At 38.2% G+C, this 23,296-nt stretch overlaps 1 protein-coding gene across 1 annotated transcript; it reads left to right on the forward strand.

Moving 5' to 3' along the window:
- The first annotated feature begins 9,949 nt into the window (after positions 1-9,949).
- polr3h (polymerase (RNA) III (DNA directed) polypeptide H) lies at positions 9,950-21,718 on the forward strand. Its single transcript, XM_061884543.1, has 6 exons — positions 9,950-10,429; positions 12,547-12,643; positions 14,906-14,992; positions 16,883-16,946; positions 18,043-18,268; positions 21,255-21,718. The coding sequence occupies exons 1-6, from the start codon at positions 10,319-10,321 to the stop codon at positions 21,303-21,305; spliced, it is 636 nt and encodes a 211-aa protein (XP_061740527.1). The 5' UTR covers positions 9,950-10,318; the 3' UTR covers positions 21,306-21,718.
- The last annotated feature ends 1,578 nt before the right edge of the window (positions 21,719-23,296 follow it).

A 23,296-nucleotide genomic window follows, 5' to 3' on the forward strand; every position in this document is an offset into this window, starting at 1 on the left:
TTGGTGACCCCTGCTCTAAATCAACATTAGGTCTATCTGTCAATAAAATGATTTTAAAGATTTAAGTTGTATGGTCTTTTTGTCACAAAAAACCCAGTTTTTTTATGGAAAAAACACGAAATATGCAATATTTCAACAAATATTTTTTTTTTAATATTTGAGTTTATATAATAATTGGAGCCTTAAAAAGGTCAATAACTCATAACACCATTGATTTTAATTCATTATTATTTTTGAAGCAATGACACTAAAATGATTGGGGATCCAAAAGGGTCCTACTCATTAAAGTGTTAGAAAATAAATTATAAAAAAAAAATTCTGTTTATTTTTAACACAATAATCTCGAGATCAACTTCAGATCTATCCGTCATTTATAAGTTTTATTGTTGTTTATGTTTTTTGTTTGTTTATTTTAGGCCCTTCTTTTAAAAAACTGCTCAGTTTTTTATATGGCAAACAAAAAATATGCAACATTTTCCCCTAAAAATATCTCAAAGTGAAAAATTTAATGTGACGTAATTGGAGCTTTGAATAGGTCAATAATTCATAATAACATTGATTTTGATTCATTATTATTTTTTAAATAAAGAAACAGCCTGCATGGCAGCTTTGTGTTATTAGAGTAAAAATTGCACATTTTCTTGTTACATTTCACCCGTTTGCTCCTTTATATCACTTTTTAAGTTTTAAAAATTTTTCAATCGTATTTTTAAAATGTGCCGTGGGGCCGTTCAAAAAATTACCTGCGGGCCGCAAATGGCCCTCAGGCCGCACTTTGGACACCCCTGGTTTATGTGAATTCAAACACATTGGACCCGCAACACATCACGTAAAATAATTTTTTTAAAAAGAAACGCAATGATTATTGGTCAACAAATCATTGACTTTTTTCTCAAATTTAATGAATAACACACTGCCGCAGCCTTTGTTGTAAATCATATTTATATTACGTGTCCGACTATTTAAATCGTTTTTGTTATGCGAACCAAAGCAATTTATCAACCTGAAAAAATGTATACACATTTACAAAAATGCATCTATAAATATAACGACATATGCTTAAGTGTAAAAAGTTGTTGCTACGCCTTGAAAGTTCCGTATTAATATTAAAAAAAACAATCTATTTTTATTTTTAAAACCTTTAGTTATAGTATTCAACATTTACAACATTTACATACAAGCACATAAATGATAATAATCAAAACTAGTACAAAACAGCGCCTGGGGGTTGTAAACTCAATAAAACAACTAAAATAGAATGCAATATAGGCACCAGCGACCCCCACAACCCCAAAAGGGGAATAAGCTGTAGGAAATGGATGGATATAAAAATATGTAACAAAGTGTAAAGCTATAGGCCCACACAAGTTCCGTAAATAATTTAAATTTGGAACATAGAATCATAGTTTTCACAGCTTTTTGCTTGTTAGAGGTAGAAAGCGTTTTAAAGTGAAGTTCTAATTCTTTTTTAAAGGCACAAAAAAGAGACGAGCAATTGAGAAAGTTACATTTATGAATATGAAATTGAGCCAATAGTAGAATGAGCTTGCAAAGGTAAAATTCCTTTTCAAATTCGTTTTTCGTACGGTGTATGTAGCTCAGAAGAGCGGGTGGCCCCCGGAGGTTAAAGTTGGTAAGCCTTTGTGGATTACCTTACATTGTTGAGGTTTTTTTCCCAGTTTGCGATGCTCTCATCAGTGAAATGTGATATTTCATTCTCTGTTGTTATTGACCTGTTGCGATCGGATTACTGCTAAATCGGCGAGGCTCAGAAGAAATAATAATATCAATTCTAAGTGAGGGAATTAGTAATGTACAAACCCCATTTCCATTTGAGTTGATAAAATTGTGTCAGGGGTAAATAAAAACAGAATACAATGACTTGCAAATCCTTTTCAACCCATATTCAGTTGAATATGCTACAAAGACAACATATTTGATGTTCAAACTCATAAATGTTTTTTTTTTTTGCAAATAATAATTAACTTAGAATTTCCTGGCTGCAACACGTGACAAAGTAGTTGGGAAAGGGCATGTTCACCACTGTGTTACATCACCTTTTCTTTTAACAACACTCAATAAACCTTTGGGAACTGAGGAAACTGATTGTTGAAGCTTTGAAAGTGGAATTCTTCCCTCTCAAACCTTTTGATGAAATTATGGGCCGTAGATGTTGAAATCCCTACATTTCTTGCAATTGCACTTTGAGAAACGTTGTTCTTAAACTGTTTGACTATTTGCTCACGCGGTTGTGGACAAAGGGGTGTACCTCGCCTCATCCTTTCTTGTAAAAGACTGAGCATTTTTTGGGAAGCTGTTTTTATACCCAATCATGGCACCCACCTGTTCCCAATTAGCCTGCACACCTGTGGGATGTTCCAAATAAGTGTTTGATGAGCAGTCCTCAACTTTATCAGTATTTATTGCCACCTTCCCCACTTCTTTGTCACGTGTTGCTGGCATCAAATTCTAGAGTTAATGATTATTTGCAAAAAAAAAAAAAATGTTATCAGTTTGAACATGAAATATGTTGTCTTTGTAGCATATTCAACTGAATATGGGTTGAAAAGGATTTGCAAATAATTGTATTCTGTTTATATTTACATCTAACACAATTTCCCAACTCATATGGAAACTGGGTTTGTAATAATTATGCACACTTTGCGCTCAGTGGACTCCTTTATTTAGATACAGACACAATTAAAAGATTAGAAACACCTCTTTGTGTGATGCAATGCAACTACAACTATCAGGCATGTGACATTTTCGCAAAAAAATGTCTATATCTGCATTTTGTTAACGTTAATTTTCGCGTCAAAATACCGCTTCTGAGGTTTTTAAGAAAATATCAGTTATAATAGGATCAAAACAATATTTGTTGAACGCTGGGCTCTGCCACAGGTACTCGCTGTTCCAGGGAGACCATCTCAAGAGCACCTGAAACAAGCTCGCCAGTGAGCTAACTATCAAGCTAGCTCACTGTCCGAGCCACAACGTGGACGGCTGTTCACGTTGCTGCTAATCATATTTGGGTGATTACAATCCGGACACTGGTAGTTCCCAACCAGTTGTAGTTCTAGAACACGGGAGTCTGAACTTTTAGACCGAAAGCCGTCTGGATGTAAAGTAACCTTGTATACCTTGTATATGTATTCACATATATATATATATATATATATATATATATATATATATATATATATATATATATATATATATATGTCTTGATTGGATTATCCAGAGAATAGTGCTCGATACCGTGGTAGAGCGCAATATGTAGGTGTGGGAAAAAATCACAAGACTACTTCATCTCTACAGAACTGTTTCATGAGGGGTTCCCTCAATCATCAGGAGAATCTCCTGATGATTGAGGGAACCCCTCATGAAACAGTTCTGTAGAGATGAAGTAGTCTTGTGATTTTTTCCCACACCTACATATATATATATATATATATATATATATATATATACATATATATATATATATATATATATATATATATATATATATATATATATATATATATATATATATATATATATATATATATACACTCCGGGGCTTCACGGTGGAAGAGGGGTTAGTACGTCTGCCTCACAATACGAAGGTCCTGAGTAGTCAGGGTTCAATCCTGGGCTCGGGATCTTTCTGTGTAGTGTTTGCATGTCCTCTCTGTGAATGCGAAGGGTTCCCTCCGGATACCCTGGCTTCCTCCCACTTCCAAAGACATGCACCTGGGGATAGGTTGATTGGCAACACTAAATGGTCCCTAGTGTGTGAATGTGAGTGTGAATGTTGTCTGTTTATCTGTGTTGGCCCAGCGATGAGGTGGCGACTTGTCCAGGGTGTACACCGCCTTCCGCCCAATTGTAGCTGAGATAGGCTCCAGCACCCTCGGCGACTGGATGGATGGATGGATGGATGGATATATATACATACATATATATATATATATATATATATATATATATATATATATATATAGACTACTGGTCTAGGTAAGGAGTCAGTTAAATTAGAACACATTTTTTTTCTGCTTTGATTGTTTCAGAGTTAGACATGCGTTCTACTGAGGTGGCAAACTATGATGCGTTCAGTTTATCAAAGCACCAAGCAAACAATCGGAAAATTCCCATCATATCAATTCCTAGATATGGTCGTAATTATATTAAGTGCACTGGGCATAATAAACACAACATTATTATTATTGCTACTACAGATAATTTGATCAAAAATTCCCTAAAACAGCCCACTACCTATAATATAGGTTTTTTAAACATAAGATCATTGTCTCCCAAAACGTTAATTAATGAGGTCATCAGAGACAACAATCTTAAAGTCATCGGTCTCAGCGAAACCTAGCTTAAACCAGACAACTTTTTTGTGCTAAATGAGGCATGTCGTCCTAACTTTACACATGCGCATATTGCCCGTCCCCTTAAAAGGGGTGGGGGGGTCGCACTAATATACAACGAAAACTTTAACCTTAGTCCTAACATAAATAATAAATATAAATCGTTTGAGGTGCTTACTATGAGGCCTGTCACACTACTGCCTCTATACCTGGCTGTTATCTACCGCCCCCCAGGGCCCAATTCGGACTTTATCAATGAATTCTCAGAGTTTGTTGCTGATCTAGTGACGCACACCGATAACATAATTATAATGGGGGACTTTAATATCCATATGAATACCCCATCGGACCCACCAGACTATAATTGATAGCTGTGGTCTTACACAAATAATAAATGAACCCACTAGGGGTGTGGGAAAAAATCGATTTGAATACGAATCGAATCATTTACGTTGTGCGATTCTCATTTTTTTTAAATCGATTTTTAAAACAAAATTTAAATTTTTTTTTTATTTTCTTTAAATCAATACAACAAACCACTACACAGCAATACCATAACAATGCAATCCAATTCCAAAACCAAACCTGACCCAGCAACACTCACAACTGCAATAAACAGAGCAATTGAGAGGAGACACAAACACGACACAGAACAAACCAGAAGTAGTGAAACAAAAATGATTATCAACAACATTATCAATATTAGTTATAATTTCAGCCTAGCAGTGATTAAAAATCCCTCATTGACATTATCATTAGACATTTATAAAAAATAAAGAACAATAGTGTCACAGTGGCTTACACTTGCATCACATCGCATAAGCTTGACAACACACTGTGTCCAATATTTTCACAAAGATAAAATAAGTCATATTTTTGGTTCGTTTAATAGTTAAAACAAATTTACATTATTGCAATCAGTCGATAAAACATTGTCCTTTAAAATTATAAAAGCAGTTTTTTTTTAAAATCTACTACTCTGCTAGCATGTCAGCCGACTGGGGTAGATCCTGCTGAAATCCTATGTATTCCTATGTCCTCTCAATGTGGAAAAGCAGTGTCTTTACTCTGACATCCACCCGAATGATGGAGCTTCTCACCCTATCTTTAAGGGAGAGCCCCGGCACCCAACAGAGGAAACTCATTTTGGCCACTTATACCTGGGATCTTGTCCTTGCAGTCATAACTCAAAGCTCATGACCAGAGGTGAGGATAGATGGATCAACAGGTGAATTGAGAGCTTTGCCTTACGGCTCAGCTGACAGGTATACGGTCCACATAACTGCCGACCCTGCACTGATCCGCCAGTCGATCTCACAATTCACTCTTCCCTCACTTGTGAACAAGTCTCCAAGGTACCTGAACTCCTCCACTTGGGGCAGGATCTTGTCCTTTTAAATCGGGGAAAAAAGTCGTTTTTGAAACGAGAATCGAATCGAATTGAAAAAAATCGATATATTATCGAATCGTGATCCAAGAATCGATATTGAATCGACTCGTGGGACACCCAAAGATCCACAGCCCTAGAACCCACGCATCGCAACGGTAATACGATAGACCTAGTGCTTGTCAGGGGTATCACCGTTTCCAAAATTACGATACTCCCGTATATTAATGTATTGTCCGATCATTATCGTCTAAAATTTGAGGTTAAGACGCATGTTCGTCAAACTAATAATAATAATAACTGCTATAGCAGCCGCAACATTAATACGGCCACAACGACAATTTTTGCTGACCTACTGCCCTCGGTAATGGAACCATTCCCTAAGTATGTGGGCTCTATTGATAACCTCACTAACAACTTTAACGACGCCATTGATAACATATCACCGCTACAGTTAAAAAAGGTTCCAAAAAAGCGTACCCCGTGGTTTACAGAAGAAACTAGAGCTCAGAAATTATTATGTAGAAAGCTGGAACGCAAATGGCACACGACTAAACTTGAGGTGCACCATCAAGCATGGAGTGATAGTTTAATAACATATAAACGCATGCTTACCTTAGCTAAAGCTAAATATTACTCAAATCTCATCCACCTTAATAAAAACGATCCAAAATTTTTGTTTAGTACGGTAGCGTCGCTAACCCAACAAGGGACCCCTTCCAGTAGCTCCACCCACTCAGCTGATGACTTTATGCAATTCTTTAATAAGAAAATTGAAGTAATTAGAAAGGAGATTAAAGACAATGCGTCCCAGCTACAACTGGGTTCTATTAACACTGACACGATTGTATATACGGCGGATACTGCCCTCCAAAATAGTTTCTCTCGTTTTGAGGAAATAACATTAGAGGAATTGTTACAACGTGTAAATGGAATAAAACAAACAACATGTTTACTCGACCCTCTTCCTGGGAAACTGATCAAGGAGCTCTTTGTATTATTAGGTCCATCAGTGCTAAATATTATAAACTTATCACTTTCCTCTGGCACTGTTCCCCTAGCATTCAAAAAAGCGGTTATTCATCCTCTCCTTAAAAGACCTAACCTCGATCCTGACCTCAATCTGGGTATTATCTTCCACCCAACTCTCTCCTACTAAAACGGCCTTCTTTCATCCCTGTAATATCGCTAAAATTCGCTCCATTCTGTCCACTAAAGACGCTGAGATCATTATCCATGCATTTGTTACGTCTCGTCTCGATTACTGTAACCTATTATTTTCGGGTCCCCCCATGTCTAGCATTAAAAGATTACAGTTGGTACAAATGCGGCTGCTAGACTTTTGACAAGAACAAGAAAGTTTGATCACATTACGCCTGTACTGTATATACCTTTTATATACATATATATATTACATATATACCTATACTGTATATACCTTTATATACATATATACATACATATATACCTGTACTGGCTCACCTGCACTGGCTTCCTGTGCACTTAAGATGTGACTTTAAGGTTTTACTACTTACGTATAAAATACTACACGGTCTAGCTCCATCCTATCTTGCCGATTGTATTGTACCATATGTCCCGGCAAGAAATCTGCGTTGAAAAGACTCCGGCTTATTAGTGATTCCCTGAGCCCAAAAAAAGTCTGCGGGCTATAGAGTTTTCCGTTCGGGCTCCAGTACTCTGGAATGCCCTCCCGGCAACAGTTCGAGATGCCACCTCAGTAGAAGCATTTAAGTCTCATCTTAAAACTCATTTGTATACTCTAGCCTTTAAATAGTCTCCCTTTTTAGACCAGTTGATCTGCTGTTTCTTTTCTTTTTCTCCTATGTCCCACTCTCACTTGTGGAGGGGGTCCGGTCCGATGGGCATGGATGACGTACTGGCTGTCCAGAGTCGGGACCCAGGATGGACCGCTTTCCTGTGTATCGGCTTGGGACATCTCTGCGCTGCTGATCTGCCTCCGCTTGGGATGGTTTCCTGCTGGCTCCGCTGTGGACTGGACTCTCGCGGCTGTGTTGGATCTACTATGGATTGAACTTTCACAGTATCATGTTAGACCCGCTCGACATCCATTTCTTTCGTCCTCTCCAAAGTTCTCATAGTCATCATTGTCACCGACGTCCCACTGGGTGTCAGTTTTCCTTGCCCTTATGTGGGCCTACCAAGGATGTCGTAGTGGTTTGTGCAGTCCTTTGAGACACTAGTGATTTAGGGCTATATAAGTAAACATTGATTTATTGATTGATATTATATATCCATCCATCCATCCATCTTCTTCCGCTTATCCGAGGTCGGGTCGCGGGGGCAACAGCCTAAGCAGGGAAGCCCAGACTTCCCTCTCCCCAGCCACTTCGTCTAGCTCTTCCCGGGGGATCCCGAGGCGTTCCCAGGCCAGCCGGGAGACATAGTCTTCCCAACGTGTCCTGGGTCTTCCCCGTGGCCTCCTACCGGTTGGACGTGCCCTAAACACCTCCCTAGGGAGGCGTTCGGGTGGCATCCTGACCAGATGCCCGAACCACCTCATCTGGCTCCTCTCCATGTGAAGGAGCAGCGGCTTTACTTTGAGTTCCTCCCGGATGGCAGAGCTTCTCACCCTATCTCTAAGGGAGAGACCCGCCACACGGCGGAGGAAACTCATTTCGGCTGCTTGTACCCGTGATCTTATCCTTTCGGTCATGACCCAAAGCTCATGACCATAGGTGAGGATGGGAACGTAGATCGACCGGTAAATTGAGAGCTTTGCCTTCCGGCTCAGCTCCTTCTTCACCACAACGGATCGGTACAACGTCCGCATTACTGAAGACGCCGCACCGATCCGCCTGTCGATCTCACCATCCACTCTTCCCTCAGTCGTGAACAAGACTCCTAGGTACTTGAACTCCTCCACTTGGGGCAAGATCTCCTCCCCAACCCGTAGATGGCACTCCACCCTTTTCCGGGCGAGAACCATGGACTCGGGTGGAGTATATATATATATATATATATAATATATATATATATATATATATATATATATATATATATATATATATATATATATATATATATATATATATATATATAATATCAAGTCCGAGTCCATGGTTCTCGCCCGGAAAAGGGTGGAGTGCGCAGTGGGAGAGTGGCCGTGCGCAACCCGAGGGTCCCTGGTTCAAATCCCACCTAGTACCAACCTCGTCACGTCCGTTGTGTCCTGAGCAAGACACTTCACCCTTGCTCCTGATGGGTGCTGGTTGGCGCCTTGCATGGCAGCTCCCTCCATCAGTGTGTGAATGTGTGTGTGAATGGGTAAATGTGGAAGTAATGTAAAAGCGCTTTGAATACCTTGAAGGTAGAAAAGCGCTATACAAGTACAACCCATTTATCATTTATATATATATATATATATATCCATCCATCCATCCATTTTCTACCGCTTATTCCCTGTCGGGGTCGCGGGGGGCGCTGGCGCCTATCTCAGCTACAATCGGGCGGAATGCGGGGTACACCCTGGACAAGTCGCCACCTCATCGCAGGGCCAACACAGATAGACAGACAACATTCACACTCACATTCACACACTAGGGCCAATTTTAGTGTTGCCAATCAACCTATCCCCAGGTGCATGTCCTTGGAAGTGGGAGGAAGCCGGAGTACCCGGAGGGAACCCACGCATTCACGGGGAGAACATGCAAACTCCACACAGAAAGATCCCAAGCCTGGATTTGAACCCAGGACTGCAGGAACTTCTTATTGTGAGGCAGACGCACTAACCCCTCTGCCACCGTGAAGCCCCATATATATATATATATATATATATATATATATATATATATATATATATATATATATATATATATATATATGTATATATGTATATGTATATATGTATATATATATATATATATATATATATGTATATATATATAATGGAAGGATATGTGGGTATGTGTGTGTAATGTGTAATAAAGCTAAGTTTAGCATATATTGACCCACATTGGATTGGTTTTAACAGTGTTAATTTACAAATGGTGTCAAAGAACCCCCTGCAGCCTCAATTTTGTCCAGACGCATGTGTCAACATGATATAACAGATATGAACTCAAATACACATGTTTGCTGTACTTATGGGCTATAAAAAGGCACTATATTAAACACTTTTAAGCGTCAGCTAACGGGACACTGTACCTTGAATGTATTTTTACGACCTGTCGTAAAGTGGTTGTTTCTGCCGTAAAGTCACATGGCAGCAGCCGACAGCGTGTTTGACACTTTACTTCTCCAACTACTGCCTCTTTTTCACCCTTTTACTTCTCTAACCACTACTTCTTTTTCACCCCTTTACTTCTCTAACCACTACTTCTTTTTCACCCCTTTACTTCTCTAACCACTACTTCTCTTTCACCCCTTTACGTCTCTAACCACTACTTATTTTTCACCCCTTTACTTCTCTAACCATTACTTCTTTTTCACCCCTTTACTTCTCTAACCACTACTTCTTTTTCACCCCCCTGCTCATTTGGAAGCTGAAGAGGTGAAAGCTGACCTTTCTTATGTAGCCTGTGATCGACTCTTGGCCATGTTTGTGTTGGTGGAGATGGTCGACACTGTCAGGATCTGTCCCTGGGACTTCCACAAGCAAGTCAACGAGGCAGTGTCCGAGGAGCTCAACAAAAAGCTGGCGAACAAGGTGTGTATGTTGTGCTTATTTACTTGTATTTGCATGAACAAGGTGTGTATGTTGTACTATTTTAATTGTATTTGCATGAACAAGGTGTGTATGTTTGTGCTATTTTAATTGTATTTGCATGAACAAGGTGTGTATGTTTGTGCTATTGCGATTGTATTTGCATGAAAGGAAGTTCAAATACAAGAGGCGTCTTCTTTATTTCAAACCCGTTTTTTCTTTTTTGGTGTTGAAAAGCAGTAACTAAATAAAAAAAACAAACAAACCCGGCTTTATTTTAATTTTTAAATGCCACAAAGGAAAATCCACCAAAACGGATGTTTGTTCATAGTCCGACACCGGAAGTTGTATTTTCAATGTAAAAGCCGGGATACTACCTGGCTGAAATATCTTTGGATAAGAAATTATTTTACACATGGCTCAACGAGGACTGACATCTACAGAAATCTATACGCACATATCACACCAAAGTGGAGGCAAAAACACAATTTGACACGCAGTCTAGTCCGCTGTCCTGTCTTTAAAATTGCTACTTCCGGTTTGATTCTCATTAAAATAGATACTTCCGTCTTCTACCTATATTTCAATTTTTGTTATGTGCGTAGAGAAATATGTAGACGCCAGTCTTCGTTTGCTTTGTCTAAAATATTTCCCGTGTTTGGCTCCAAAACCATTCTCGACACAGTCACAGGGGTAGCGTTGTAACTATCCCCGCTTTTACTTTGAAAATAAAAACTTCCGGTGTCTGAAAGTAATAAAAACATCCGTTTTTGGTCCGTTTACTGAGCATTTAAATGTTTGAAATGTAAAATGAAAATCGAAACAGTTTTTAGAGAGTTGGTGCTTTTCGACACTAAATTAGAAATTAAATTCAAATAAACCAATCGTTTTTTTGTTTTTAAATTTCCTTTGATGAAAATAACTCAAAATTACCACAACGTACTAATAATAAAACGACTGGTTCATTTGAATTTTTATAATTAAAAATAACAAACAGTTGAAAAACAAAGCAATGTTGTTTTCTGGTGTGAAAGAGCCATAACGTCTAAAAAAATAATTTTGTATTTCATTTAAGGAAAACTAAAATGGTTGTTTTGTACTATTCTGACACCGGAAGTTTTGATTTTCAAAGTAAATGCAGGAATACTACGCTGCAGCTAAATGATTTAGGTTATGGCTCTGAAGTGGATGCAAAGAAGGATTCGGTCATGCAGTATACAGCAATATAGTACAGTATTTTTTTTTTACAGGCCAGTCAGTGGTTCTGTCTTCAAAATTTCTTCTTCTGATTTATGATATAAAAAAACACAAATTTTGGTCTGTTTTTCAGTCTCTGTCGATATGTGTTTGGGATTTGTGTAGATATCAGTCCTTGTTGTGTCGTGTCTTAAAATAAATTCGGTGTGGGGCTCCAAATACAATTTTGCTAAAGTCCCAGGTACATGTTGTAGTTATATTTGCTTTTGATTTGAAAATTAAACATATGGTGGCTGCAAATGAAAAAAAACATCCGTTTTGGTCCATATTTCCATTTCTGTCCATTGGAGATTTACGTTTTGGTTAAATATGAAATAAAACGAAACCGTTTTTTAAATGGAGTTATTGCTCTTTGTCACCAAAAAAGATGAATGCTTGTTTTTTTTTAATTTGCAGTTGTATGATATTGAAAATAAAAATCTGGCTTTTTTTATATTTTGTTCCAGTTTTTCAATTAATTTTTTTGTATTTCAAAATTAAATTAAATTGAACCAATATTTCTTGGTTTTTCAGTTTCTATTCCTGAAAATAACATTGAATTTTATTTTCAGAAAAAAAAATTTAAAACCAGAAATAAATATTTGATTCTATTTTTAAATACAAAAAATGAATAAAATGTTTTTTGTGTTGTAAAACAGTAACTGAATCTTTAAAAAAAAAAAGGCCTAATTTTTATTTTCAATTTCAATCAATCAATCAATCAATGTTTATTTATATAGCCCTAAATCACAAATGTCTCAAAGGACATATAACAAAAGTATAACAAAAATGCAGTCAGCAGAAATGTAAAACATTACAAAAAATATGTTTTCCTTCAATAGCATGTCATTCGATTGTGCACCGTTGTTGTCTCATCATTCCAGGTGGTGTACAACGTGGGCCTGTGCATCTGCTTGTATGACATCACCAAACTGGAGGACTCCTACATATTCCCAGGGGATGGCGCCTCACACACCAAAGGTTTTGTTTTGCTCTTGTTGTTGTGTCCTAGTGATTTTGTGGCGAAGGACTTCCTCCTTGTCCACTACTTTTTCATTGCATTAGTTTTGGACTTATACTTGCAAAAGTAGTGTTTGGAAGGAAGGGGGTGGTGTGCAGTGTAGAAATGAACCGGATCAGCCCTTAAAAGGTCATCGTTTGTTCCTTATCCCAGAACCAGCATTCCTTGAAAGTTCGATGATAACTTTTTGAGCCAGCTAAAGTAGATGAAAATAAACTCTTGTCCACTATCCTTGTCTCTGTTGGGCTACAAGCAAACACACACAGAAATTAGAGCCTGTAACGTAAATGTAATGTAACGTAGTATAAATTAAATATCGATACCGCCGATACCAGATCTTAATGCTCTAATATCGATTCTCAAATCAAAATATTGATACTTTTGATATTTTAATATAGGGGTGTCCAAACCTTTTCCACCAAGGGCCGCATGCTGAAAAGTCAAGGTATGCAGGGGACATTTTGATATTTTTTTTAAATTAAAAAAAAGGATGTCAACATAAACAGATATTGTGTCACCTTTTTATTTTGGGTGACTAAGTATATTATTATTAAGTAATAGTTAGAACATTTAATTTTGTCCATACATTACGATTTATTTGCTCTTTTTTCTTACATTTTTACTGTTGTTGTTTCCCATGTAAGAATAGCATAACAGTATTAATAATACAATTGTGTAACTGCATAATCTAGTGTCCAAAATGTTGCCCGTATAAAAATGATCATGTTCACTTGCACTTTAACAGGCTTTAATATGGTTGTTGTCATTTACAAAAATAATGAATAGGTTAGTATTGTTTTGCTTTTTTAATTAACTAACTAAACATTGTGTATATTTTAAGAATAGTTTATTTTCATTTTGAGAGCTTCAAATGTTTTGGATCAGATGTGTCTAAACTTTTTCCACCTGTGGCCGCATACTGAAAAGTCAAGTATGGTGGGCCATTATCTGTCTGTCTGTCTGTCTGTCTGTCTGTCTGTCCGTCCGTCTATCATGTATGTGTATATATATGTATGTGTGTATATATACCGTATTTCTTTGAATTGCCGCAGGGCATATAGTACGCGCCTGCCTTGAATTACTGCCTGGTCAAACTCGCTTCCCAAAATAATTAGCGCATGCTTAGCATTACCGCTGGGCCAAACTCGTGACGTCACAAGTGACATTTCCCCTGTCATCATTTTCAAAATGGAGGAGACTGATTTCAATACCGGTAATTTGAAATTGCATAAAGGGAAGATTAAAAGCTATTCAGTAGGATTTAAGGTCCAAGCTATTGAATGCTAAAAAGAACAGTAAGCAGCTATGTTTTATTAATAGTCCGTAGCTGCGTGTGTCAAATCTGAGTCATTAAATGACTCCCGCCTCATGGTGGTAGAGGGCGCTAGTGATCCTTCTTGCGACTACTCGGCTGTAGTGACAACGAGTGACGTGATATGTGTTGGTAATGGATTTGACGCAGGGGGTGCACGACGGACATTTTAGGATGTAACACCACTACTCTTATGCTGGCAATGTAAACAACCGGGCTGAAATAAAGCATGTTCCAGTCCTAAATACTCAGCTAACTGATAGCAGCGGTCTGATAGCAGTTTTCTAAACTGGACTTTCAATCGAAGCAGGAGGTAATAAAGGAAGATCTCCATCGAGACAGAGAGACTTTTAAAACTGAAGATATTGATGCTTTTGATCAGAAGGACCTGGCATGGGCTTCATTTATAAGTAAAGGTAAGACCATAATAAATTTTTTTTTTAATTAAATGTGCTTTTCATGATGGTATCCTTACATCACACTCAAATTTTTACTGCATGCCTTTGGTAAGTGCTGGAGTGAGAAGAGGTTTTAAAAATAATTAGCGCATGCTTGCCTTTACCGCATGCCTTTTGGTAAACGCCGGAATGAGAAGAGGTTTTAAATTAATTAGCGCCCCGGCGGCAATTCAAGGAAATACGGTATATATATATATATATATATATATATATATACATAGTGCTAAACGGCACTGACTACTTCCTGCTGCAACATGGGAGAACACATATTACCATGTTTTACAGTAATACAGGTCATATTGAATATAATTGCTGCATTTTTAAAAGTATGCACAATATTTATAGCTCAACATCAGGCCCTGCAGTCCAAGTACAAAGGAAAATTAGTAAAACAGCGTCTGTAATTGTTGCAAAATCTGAAATCATCTGACCCTCTAATGGCTTCTGCTCAGTCCATTTCAGGTATGTGGTGTTTCACCCGTTCCTGGAAGAGATCCTGGTGGGCAAGATCAAGTACTGCAGTCAGGAAGGCGTTCATGGTGAGCTCACTCTTTTACTCTCCAACCAAATGCCTGGTAAAGGAACTGCACTCATCTGCAACCAAATGGCTGACAATGCTTGGGTTGATTGATGATGAGCTGTTTTTTTCACCAAGAGGAAGATGGTTTCATGTCGGAGTGAGGACCATCCATGTGGGAGAACGGCCAATAGCAATACCGATCCCATGTATTAACTGAAAATATTTCAATGCATTTATTGTGTAACAATATTTACAGTAGTTCTTTATTTTCTTAGATAAACAATAGTTTGATCAAAACAAAGTCAATAGTACACAATAACTAAACAAAAGGGAAAACTACTATGTATCATTTAAATCCTTTATTTTTTGCCCTCAAGGTCAACAAAAACAACAAAGAAATTTCAAGGAAATAAGGATATCTGTTTGATCACCCTAGTATCAATCATACTGATAGTACCCTTGGGGCTGACACTGGATCGGCCCTCCTCTTGACTTTGACAGCGTTATATTAATTAACTCTTATTTTGTTAAGTTCTTGTTCATATCTGCTTACTTCCTGCTCTAACATGCTTCCAGCAACACTTCTTCAACTTTACTAAACTCTTACTTATTGTGTTGTCTCAAGCTAGCTTCGGGGTTAGCTTAGCTATTAGCATGTCTGGTCCTGGTGTGTAACATGTTAGCTGCATTACACCTTAAATTTTTTTTTTTTTTACCTGAAAACAAATTAAATTAATACAATGTATTGTAGCGTCTATAAGAAGGCACACAAAGGTTGACGCTATTTTTAACTTTTATTGCCTATCTTATGCTAACAAGAGGCCCAATCTCAACACACACCATGACGTCACACTCTCCTTAAAAGCTGCCACCGTCCTCTAACATTTGCACATTTTGTAGATGGCTGTCCAGGAGTATATTTTGGGTGAATTAATATTGTCCACATGTTGACTCAGCTGCACACAACCCTGCGCTTATTGTTTACGCCATCACATCCGATACTAATGAATCATATTCGGTACTAGACTGCCTCTGAAAAGTACCTAAATGTGTGGTGTCATCCAAAACAAATGCAAAGTATCAAGAATGAGAAGAAAAAGTGATTATTGCATTTGAACAGAAGTGTAAATAGAACATGTTAAAAGATAAATTAAGCAGATATTAACAGTAAATGAACAAGTAAATTAATAATCCATTTTAACAGTTTGTCCCTCAAAATGTGTACAAAAAAATAGGTAGATAAATGACACATTATGTTACTGCAGACGTCAGCAGACAAATTAGGAATCTTTGTTTGTTTACTTACTACTAAAAGACAAGTTGTCCAGTATGTTCAACATTCGATAAACACAAACTTGCAATAATAAACATGTTTAATTTTTGATAAAATAAAGCCAATAATGCAATTTTTGTGGTCCCCTTTATTTAGAAAAGTTAAAAATAATTTTGGTACTGGTACCAATATATATATATATATATATATATATATATATATATATATATATATATATATATATATATATATATATATATATATATTTATTTATATATACATATGTATATATTTATGTATATATATGTGTGTATATGAATATATTTGTGTATATGTATATATTTATGTATATATGTATATATAAATGCGTATATATATGTATATATTTATGTATATATATATATAAGTATATATATGTATATATTTATGTATGTATATACTGTATATATATATATATATATATATATATATATATATATATATATATATATATATATATATATATATATATACTGTATTTTTTTGGGGGGGACTATGTAAAAAAAAAAAAAGCAACATAAATTAGCCGCACTGCTTTATAAGCGCAGGGTTCGAAGCATCCTTATGAACGCTGACTGCGGTCCTTCCATCCTGCAGTGACCATGGGCTTCTTTGACGACATCCTCATCCCGCCAGAGTCCCTGCAGCAGCCCACGAAGTTGTATCCTCCCCTCTACACGCCATGTTGCAACAACACCCTCCACACACCATGTTGCAACAACACCCTCCACACACCATGTTGCAACAACACCCTCTGACTCTTCTTTGTATCCTCCCCTCTACACGCCATTTTGCAACAACACCCTCTGACTCTTCCTTGTATCCTCCCCTCCACACGCCATGTTGCAACAACACCCTCTGACTGTTCCTTGTATCCTCCTCTCTGACTGTTCCTTTTATCCTCCCCTCTACACGCCATGTTGCAACAACAGCATCTGACTGTTCCTTGTATCCTCCCCTCTGACTCTTCCTTGTATCCTCCCCTCTACACGCCATGTTGCAACAACACCTTCTGACTCTTCCTTATATCCTCCCCTCTGACTGTTCCTTGTATCCTCCCCTCTACACGCCATGTTGCAACAACACCCTCGACACGCCATGTTGCAACAACACCCTCTGACTCTTCCTTGTATCCTCACCTCTGACTCTTCCTTGTATCCTCCCCTCTACACGCCATGTTGCAACAACACCTTCTGACTCTTCTTTATATCCTCCCCTCTACACGCCATGTTGCAACAACACCCTCTGACTCTTCCTTGTATCCTCACCTCTGACTCTTCCTTGTATCCTCCCCTCTACACGCCATGTTGCAACAACACCTTCTGACTCTTCTTTATATCCTCCCCTCTACACGCCATGTTGCAACAACACCCTGACTCTTCCTTGTATCCTCCCCTTGACTGTTTCTTGTATCCTCCCCTTGACTGTTTCTTGTATCCTCCCCTCTGACTGTTCCTTGTATCCTCCCCTCTACACGCCATGTTGCAACAACACCCTCGACACGCCATGTTGCAACAACACCCTTTGACTCTTCCTTGTATCCTCACCTCTGACTCTTCCTTGTATCCTCCCCTCTACACGCCATGTTGCAACAACACCCTCGACACGCCATGTTGCAACAACACCATCTGACTCTTCCTTGTATCCTCACCTCTGACTCTTCCTTGTATCCTCCCCTCTGACTCTTCCTTGTATCCTCCCCTCTACACGCCATGTTGCAACAGCACCCTCTGACTCTTCCTTGACAGCCGCCCAAGTGACGAAGCCGAGCAGGTGTGGATGTGGGAGTATGAGACCGAGGAGGGAGCCCACGACCTCTACATGGACCCTGGAGAGGAGATTCGCTTTCGGGTGGCGGACGAGCTATTTGTCGACACGTCGCCCACGGGACCCACCGCTGACGCCACGGCTGACACACAACCTGGACAGTCCACGGCACCACCGCCCCCTGCTGAGAAGAAAGAAGCACCGTACACGCTCATAGTGAGTCTCATGTCCTGCAACTTCTCATACAGTAGACCAGTACCTCATTCATTTACTCCTCATACAGTAGAGTATGAATAAAATACCATTTAAAGTCACTTTTACATTAATTGAAGTTATAATTATAAGTAGTGCTGCTCACCTTTTTTATCAAAGTGGTGTTGTATCCAGGAACATGAGGGTAATGGCTGTGCTTCTCAGATTGTATTTGTAGGTTCAATATTTATATACAGTGATCCTGAGTTTTTTATTGACTTTATTTTGTTTTATTTTTCAGTATCAAATTATTTAAGGCGGTCAAAAAATAATTACAGTTTAAATAGGCCTTTTTAAAAATTAATTCCTGACAAAATAATTAACTTACTAATTGTTGGATATTTAAATGTTGAAAGTAGAAAAAATAATGTATGACTTGTTTTTAACACTTTTATGAGGTGGACCATTTTGGATCCTTGATAATTTTAATGAGATTTTTTTTTTAAACGATCATTTCTCAAAAAATAATGTTCAATGTTATAAAATATTGACCTATTGAAGGTTCCAATTACTTCACATCAAATACTACACTTTGAAATAACTTTTGGGGGAAAATATTGCATATTTTGTGTTTGCCATAAAATAACGTTTTCTACGACATAAAGGCCATAAAAACAAACAAACAAACATAAAAATAAATAAACATTATGAATTTACATACTCCATGTTCCTAATACTTTACATCAAATATTCCACTTAGAAGTTGTATTTCAACACAATATTTATATTCCACATTTTGGGGGGGGGGGGGGTTAAATATTGCATCATTTGTCTTTGGCCATTAAAACAAGGATTTCTTGCCCAGAAAGGGCATGGCACATTAAAACAAGTACCGGTAATATTAAAAGTTTATATGGACAGAAGTTCACTTATAGATAAAAATAAAGAAATATATGATTTATTTTTTACATTTTTATGACTGGGACCCTTCTAGGTCCCTTAGACTGAACTTGAAGGGAGCCCCAAAGCTAACAAAAAAATCTATATATTGTGTTGGTTTTGACAGGGAAAAAATTGCAAATGCATTTTTCATGGTGTGGACATGAGTGTAGTGATGAAAGTGTGGAAATGAGTGTAGTGATGAAATGAGTGAAGTGATGAAAGTGTGGAAATTAGTGAAATTGTGGAAACGAGTGAAGTGATGAAATTGTGGAAACGAGTAAAGTGATGAAAGTGTAGAAATCAGTGAAGTGATAAAAGTGTGGACATGAGTGAATTAATGAAAGTGTGGACATGAGTGAAGTGATGAAAGTGTGAAAATGAGTTGGTGTGGAAATGAGTGAAGTGATGAAATTGTGGAAACGAGTGAAGTGATGAAAGTGTGGAAATGAGTGAAGTGATTAAAGTGTGGACATGAGTGAAATGATGAAAGTGTGGACATAAGTGAAGTGATTAAAGTGTGGAAATGATTGAAGTGATTGATGAAAGTTTGGAAATGAGTGAAGTGAAGTGATGAAAGTGTGGACATGAGTGAAGTGATGAAAGTGTGGACATGAGTGAAGTGATGAAAGTGTGGACATGAGTGAAGTGATGAAAGTGTGGACATGAGTGAAGTGATGAAAGTGTGGAAATGAGTGAAGTGGTAAATGTGTGGACATGAGTGATTGATGAAAGTGTGGACATGAGTGAAGTGATTGATGAAAGTGTGGACATGAGTGAAGTGTGGAAATTAGTGAAGTCATGAAAGTGGAAATGAGTGAAGTGATTGATGAAAGTGTGGAAATGAGTGATTGATGAAAGTGTGGAAATGAGTGAAAGTGTGGAAATGAGTGAAGTGAAGTGATGAAAGTGTGGACATGAGTGAAGTGATGAACGTGTGGAAATGAGTGAAGTGATGAAAGTGTGGAAATGAGTGTGGACATGAGTGAAGTGATGAAAGTGTAGACATGAGTGAAGTGATGAAAGTGTGGACATGAGTGAAGTGATGAAAGTGTGGAAATGAGTGAAGTGGTAAATGTGTGGACATGAGTGAAGTGATGAAAGTGTGGACATGAGTGAAGTGATTGATGAAAGTGTGGACATGAGTGAAGTGTGGAAATTAGTGAAGTCATGAAAGTGGAAATGAGTGAAGTGATTGATGAAAGTGTGGAAATGAGTGAAGTGATTGATGAAAGTGTGGAAATGAGTGAAAGTGTGGAAATGAGTGAAGTGAAGTGATGAAAGTGTGGACATGAGTGAAGTGATGAAAGTGTGGAAATGAGTGAAGTGATGAAAGTGTGGAAATGAGTGTGGACATGAGTGAAGTGATGAAAGTGTAGACATGAGTGAAGTGATGAAAGTAGAAATGAGTGAAGTGATTGATGAAAGTGTGAAAATGAGTGAAGTGTGAAAATGAGTGAAGTGATTGATGAAAGTGTGGAAATGAGTGAAGTGATGAAAGTGTGGAAATGAGTGATGTGATGAAAGTGTGGAAATGAGTGTAGCGATGAGAGTGTGGAAGTGATGAAAGTGTGGAAATGAGTGTAGCGATGAGAGTGAAGAAGTGATGAAAGTGTGGAAATGAGTGAACGTGTGGAAATGAGTGAAGTGATTGATGAAAGTGTGGAAGTGAAGAAAGTGGAAATGAGTGAGTGTGGAAATGAGTGAAGTGCTGAAAGTGTAGATGTGAGTGAAGTGAAGTGGTGAAAGTGTGGAAGTGAATGAAGTGAAGTGGTGAAAGTGTGGACATGAGTGAAGTGACAAAAGTGGAAATGAGTGAAGTGGTGAAAGTGTGGAGGTGAGTGAAGTGAAGTGGTGGAAGTGAATGAAGTGAAGTGGTGAAAGTGTGGAAGTGAATGAAGTGAAGTGGTGAAAGTGTGGACATGAGTGAAGTGACAAAAGTGGAAATGAGTGAAGTGAAGTGGTGGAAGTGAATGAAGTGAAGTGGTGAAAGTGAGGAAGTGAGGTGGGATGCAGCAATATGACTGACAGATGACAAGCTGCTAGAAGGAAGTAACATGTCTTGTCCCAGGGCACCATCTGTGAGCCGGGCCTGGGGCTGCTGTCATGGTGGAACAATTAGCAGCAACAGCAGCAGGAGGAGGAGCTGATCAGGACGAGGAGGAGCTTATCTGGGCGAGGACGCCAGACTGGAGCGCCTGGGCGACGCAGCAGGCAGGCCCACTATTGACAGAATGATTTTAGGTTGTCTCTTGTCCTGATTGTCTTCATACGACAGCAAGACTGCAAGCAAACACAAGCTGGGATTGTCTGCTGTCAGAAGTAAGAAAGATGAGGAGAGGAAGGTAATGGTGGCTTTTTCTCACTTCAGTCCTATACAGTGTGTCATGTGACCACTGCAACCTGTGCACTGTGGACTGACAAAAGGACTTTTGTTCACATAGAACTAAATATGTAAATAACTTTTGCTTTGCACTTGAGTGGAACAAAGCACATTCATGTTTTTTTCCCCCCAAATAAAAGCCAATCTATGGACGTTGGTGTGACTACAACTTTTACTTAAGTGAAGGCCTACTGAAATGAGATTTTCTTATTCAAACAGGGATAGCAGGTCCATTCTATGTGTCATACTTGATCACTTCGCGATATTGCCATATTTTTGCTGAAAGGATTTAGTAGAGAACATCCACGATAAAGTTCGCAACTTTTGGTGTTGATAAAAAAGCCTTGCCTGTACCGGAAGTAGCAGACGATGTGCGCGTGACGTCACGGGTTGTGGAACTCCTCACATCTGAACATTGTTTACAATCATGGCCACGAGCAGCGAGAGCGATTCGGACCGAGAAAGCAACGATTTCCCCATTAATTTGAGCGAGGATGAAAGATTTGTGGATGAGGAAAGTGAGAGTGAAGGACTAGAAAAAAAAAAAGACTATACAGTGGGAGCGATTCAGATGTTATTAGACACATTTACAAGGATAATTCTGGAAAATACCTTATCTGCTTATTGTGTTACTAGTGTTTTAGTGAGATTATATGGTCGTACCTGTACAACCTAAAGGTCGGCCCAGCAGCTTTCTTCAGCACCAGTCGACGGGTGGTGGCGATACCCATCTCTGCCTTTTGCAAGGGACCCTCTTCGAAACACGATCTTTAGAATTGATTGCTGTATAATACACTGTACTTTGTGTGTGTGGTCCAATCCAACCGTGTTCGCTTGACCGCTCTGTTCCATAGTAACGCTTCACCATCATCTTTGGGTAATGTAAACAATGAAACGGCTGTGTTTGTATTGCTAAAGGCGGCCGCAATACACAGCTTCCCACCTACAGCTTTCTTCTTTGACGTCTCCATTATTCATTGAACAAGATTCAGCAAGACAGATGTCCAGAATACTGTGGAATTATGCGATGAAAACAGACGACTTATACTTTAGCTGGGAACGGTGCTGGAACAAGATGTCCTCTACAATGCGTGACGTCACGCGTCATCATACCGAGACGTTTTAGCATGTTACTTCTGCGTGAAATTTAAAATTGCAATTTAGTAAACTAAAAAGGCCGTATTGGCATGTGTTACAATGTTAATATTTCATCATTGATATATAAACTATCAGACAGCGTGGTCGGTAGTTGTGGCTTTCAGTAGGCCTTTTAAGAACACATTCAAGGTTTAAGCTGTGAACAAAATCTCTTTTTTTTTTTTTTTTTTGTGACCGGATTTTTCCCCAGCTGACCGTAAAATGTTGACTTTAGTTTATTGAGGATCCCTATTACTCTACACCGCAGTGGAGACTATTCTTTTGTCCAGGGTCTAGGCAAAAACATCACACAATCACAAAACAAAAGATTACAATGCAGTACAACACCATCAATATAAGAGCAACAACAAAAAACAATAACTTGGAGTTTACATAATAATGTTCATACCAAAGATAAAAAGAGCAATATATGCTTGCAGAAATAAAGCAAAGAACCTGTGGCCTATAATAAACACATTAGTGTACCAAAGACAAACAATAAGTGACAAAAAAGTGCCATCCATCCATTTTCTTCTGCTTGTCCCATATTCAATAAAATAGTCAATAAAACCAGTCATGACATTAGGTACAAT

Source organism: Nerophis ophidion, linkage group LG23, assembly GCF_033978795.1.
Source record: "Nerophis ophidion isolate RoL-2023_Sa linkage group LG23, RoL_Noph_v1.0, whole genome shotgun sequence".
Taxonomy (NCBI): domain Eukaryota; kingdom Metazoa; phylum Chordata; class Actinopteri; order Syngnathiformes; family Syngnathidae; genus Nerophis; species Nerophis ophidion.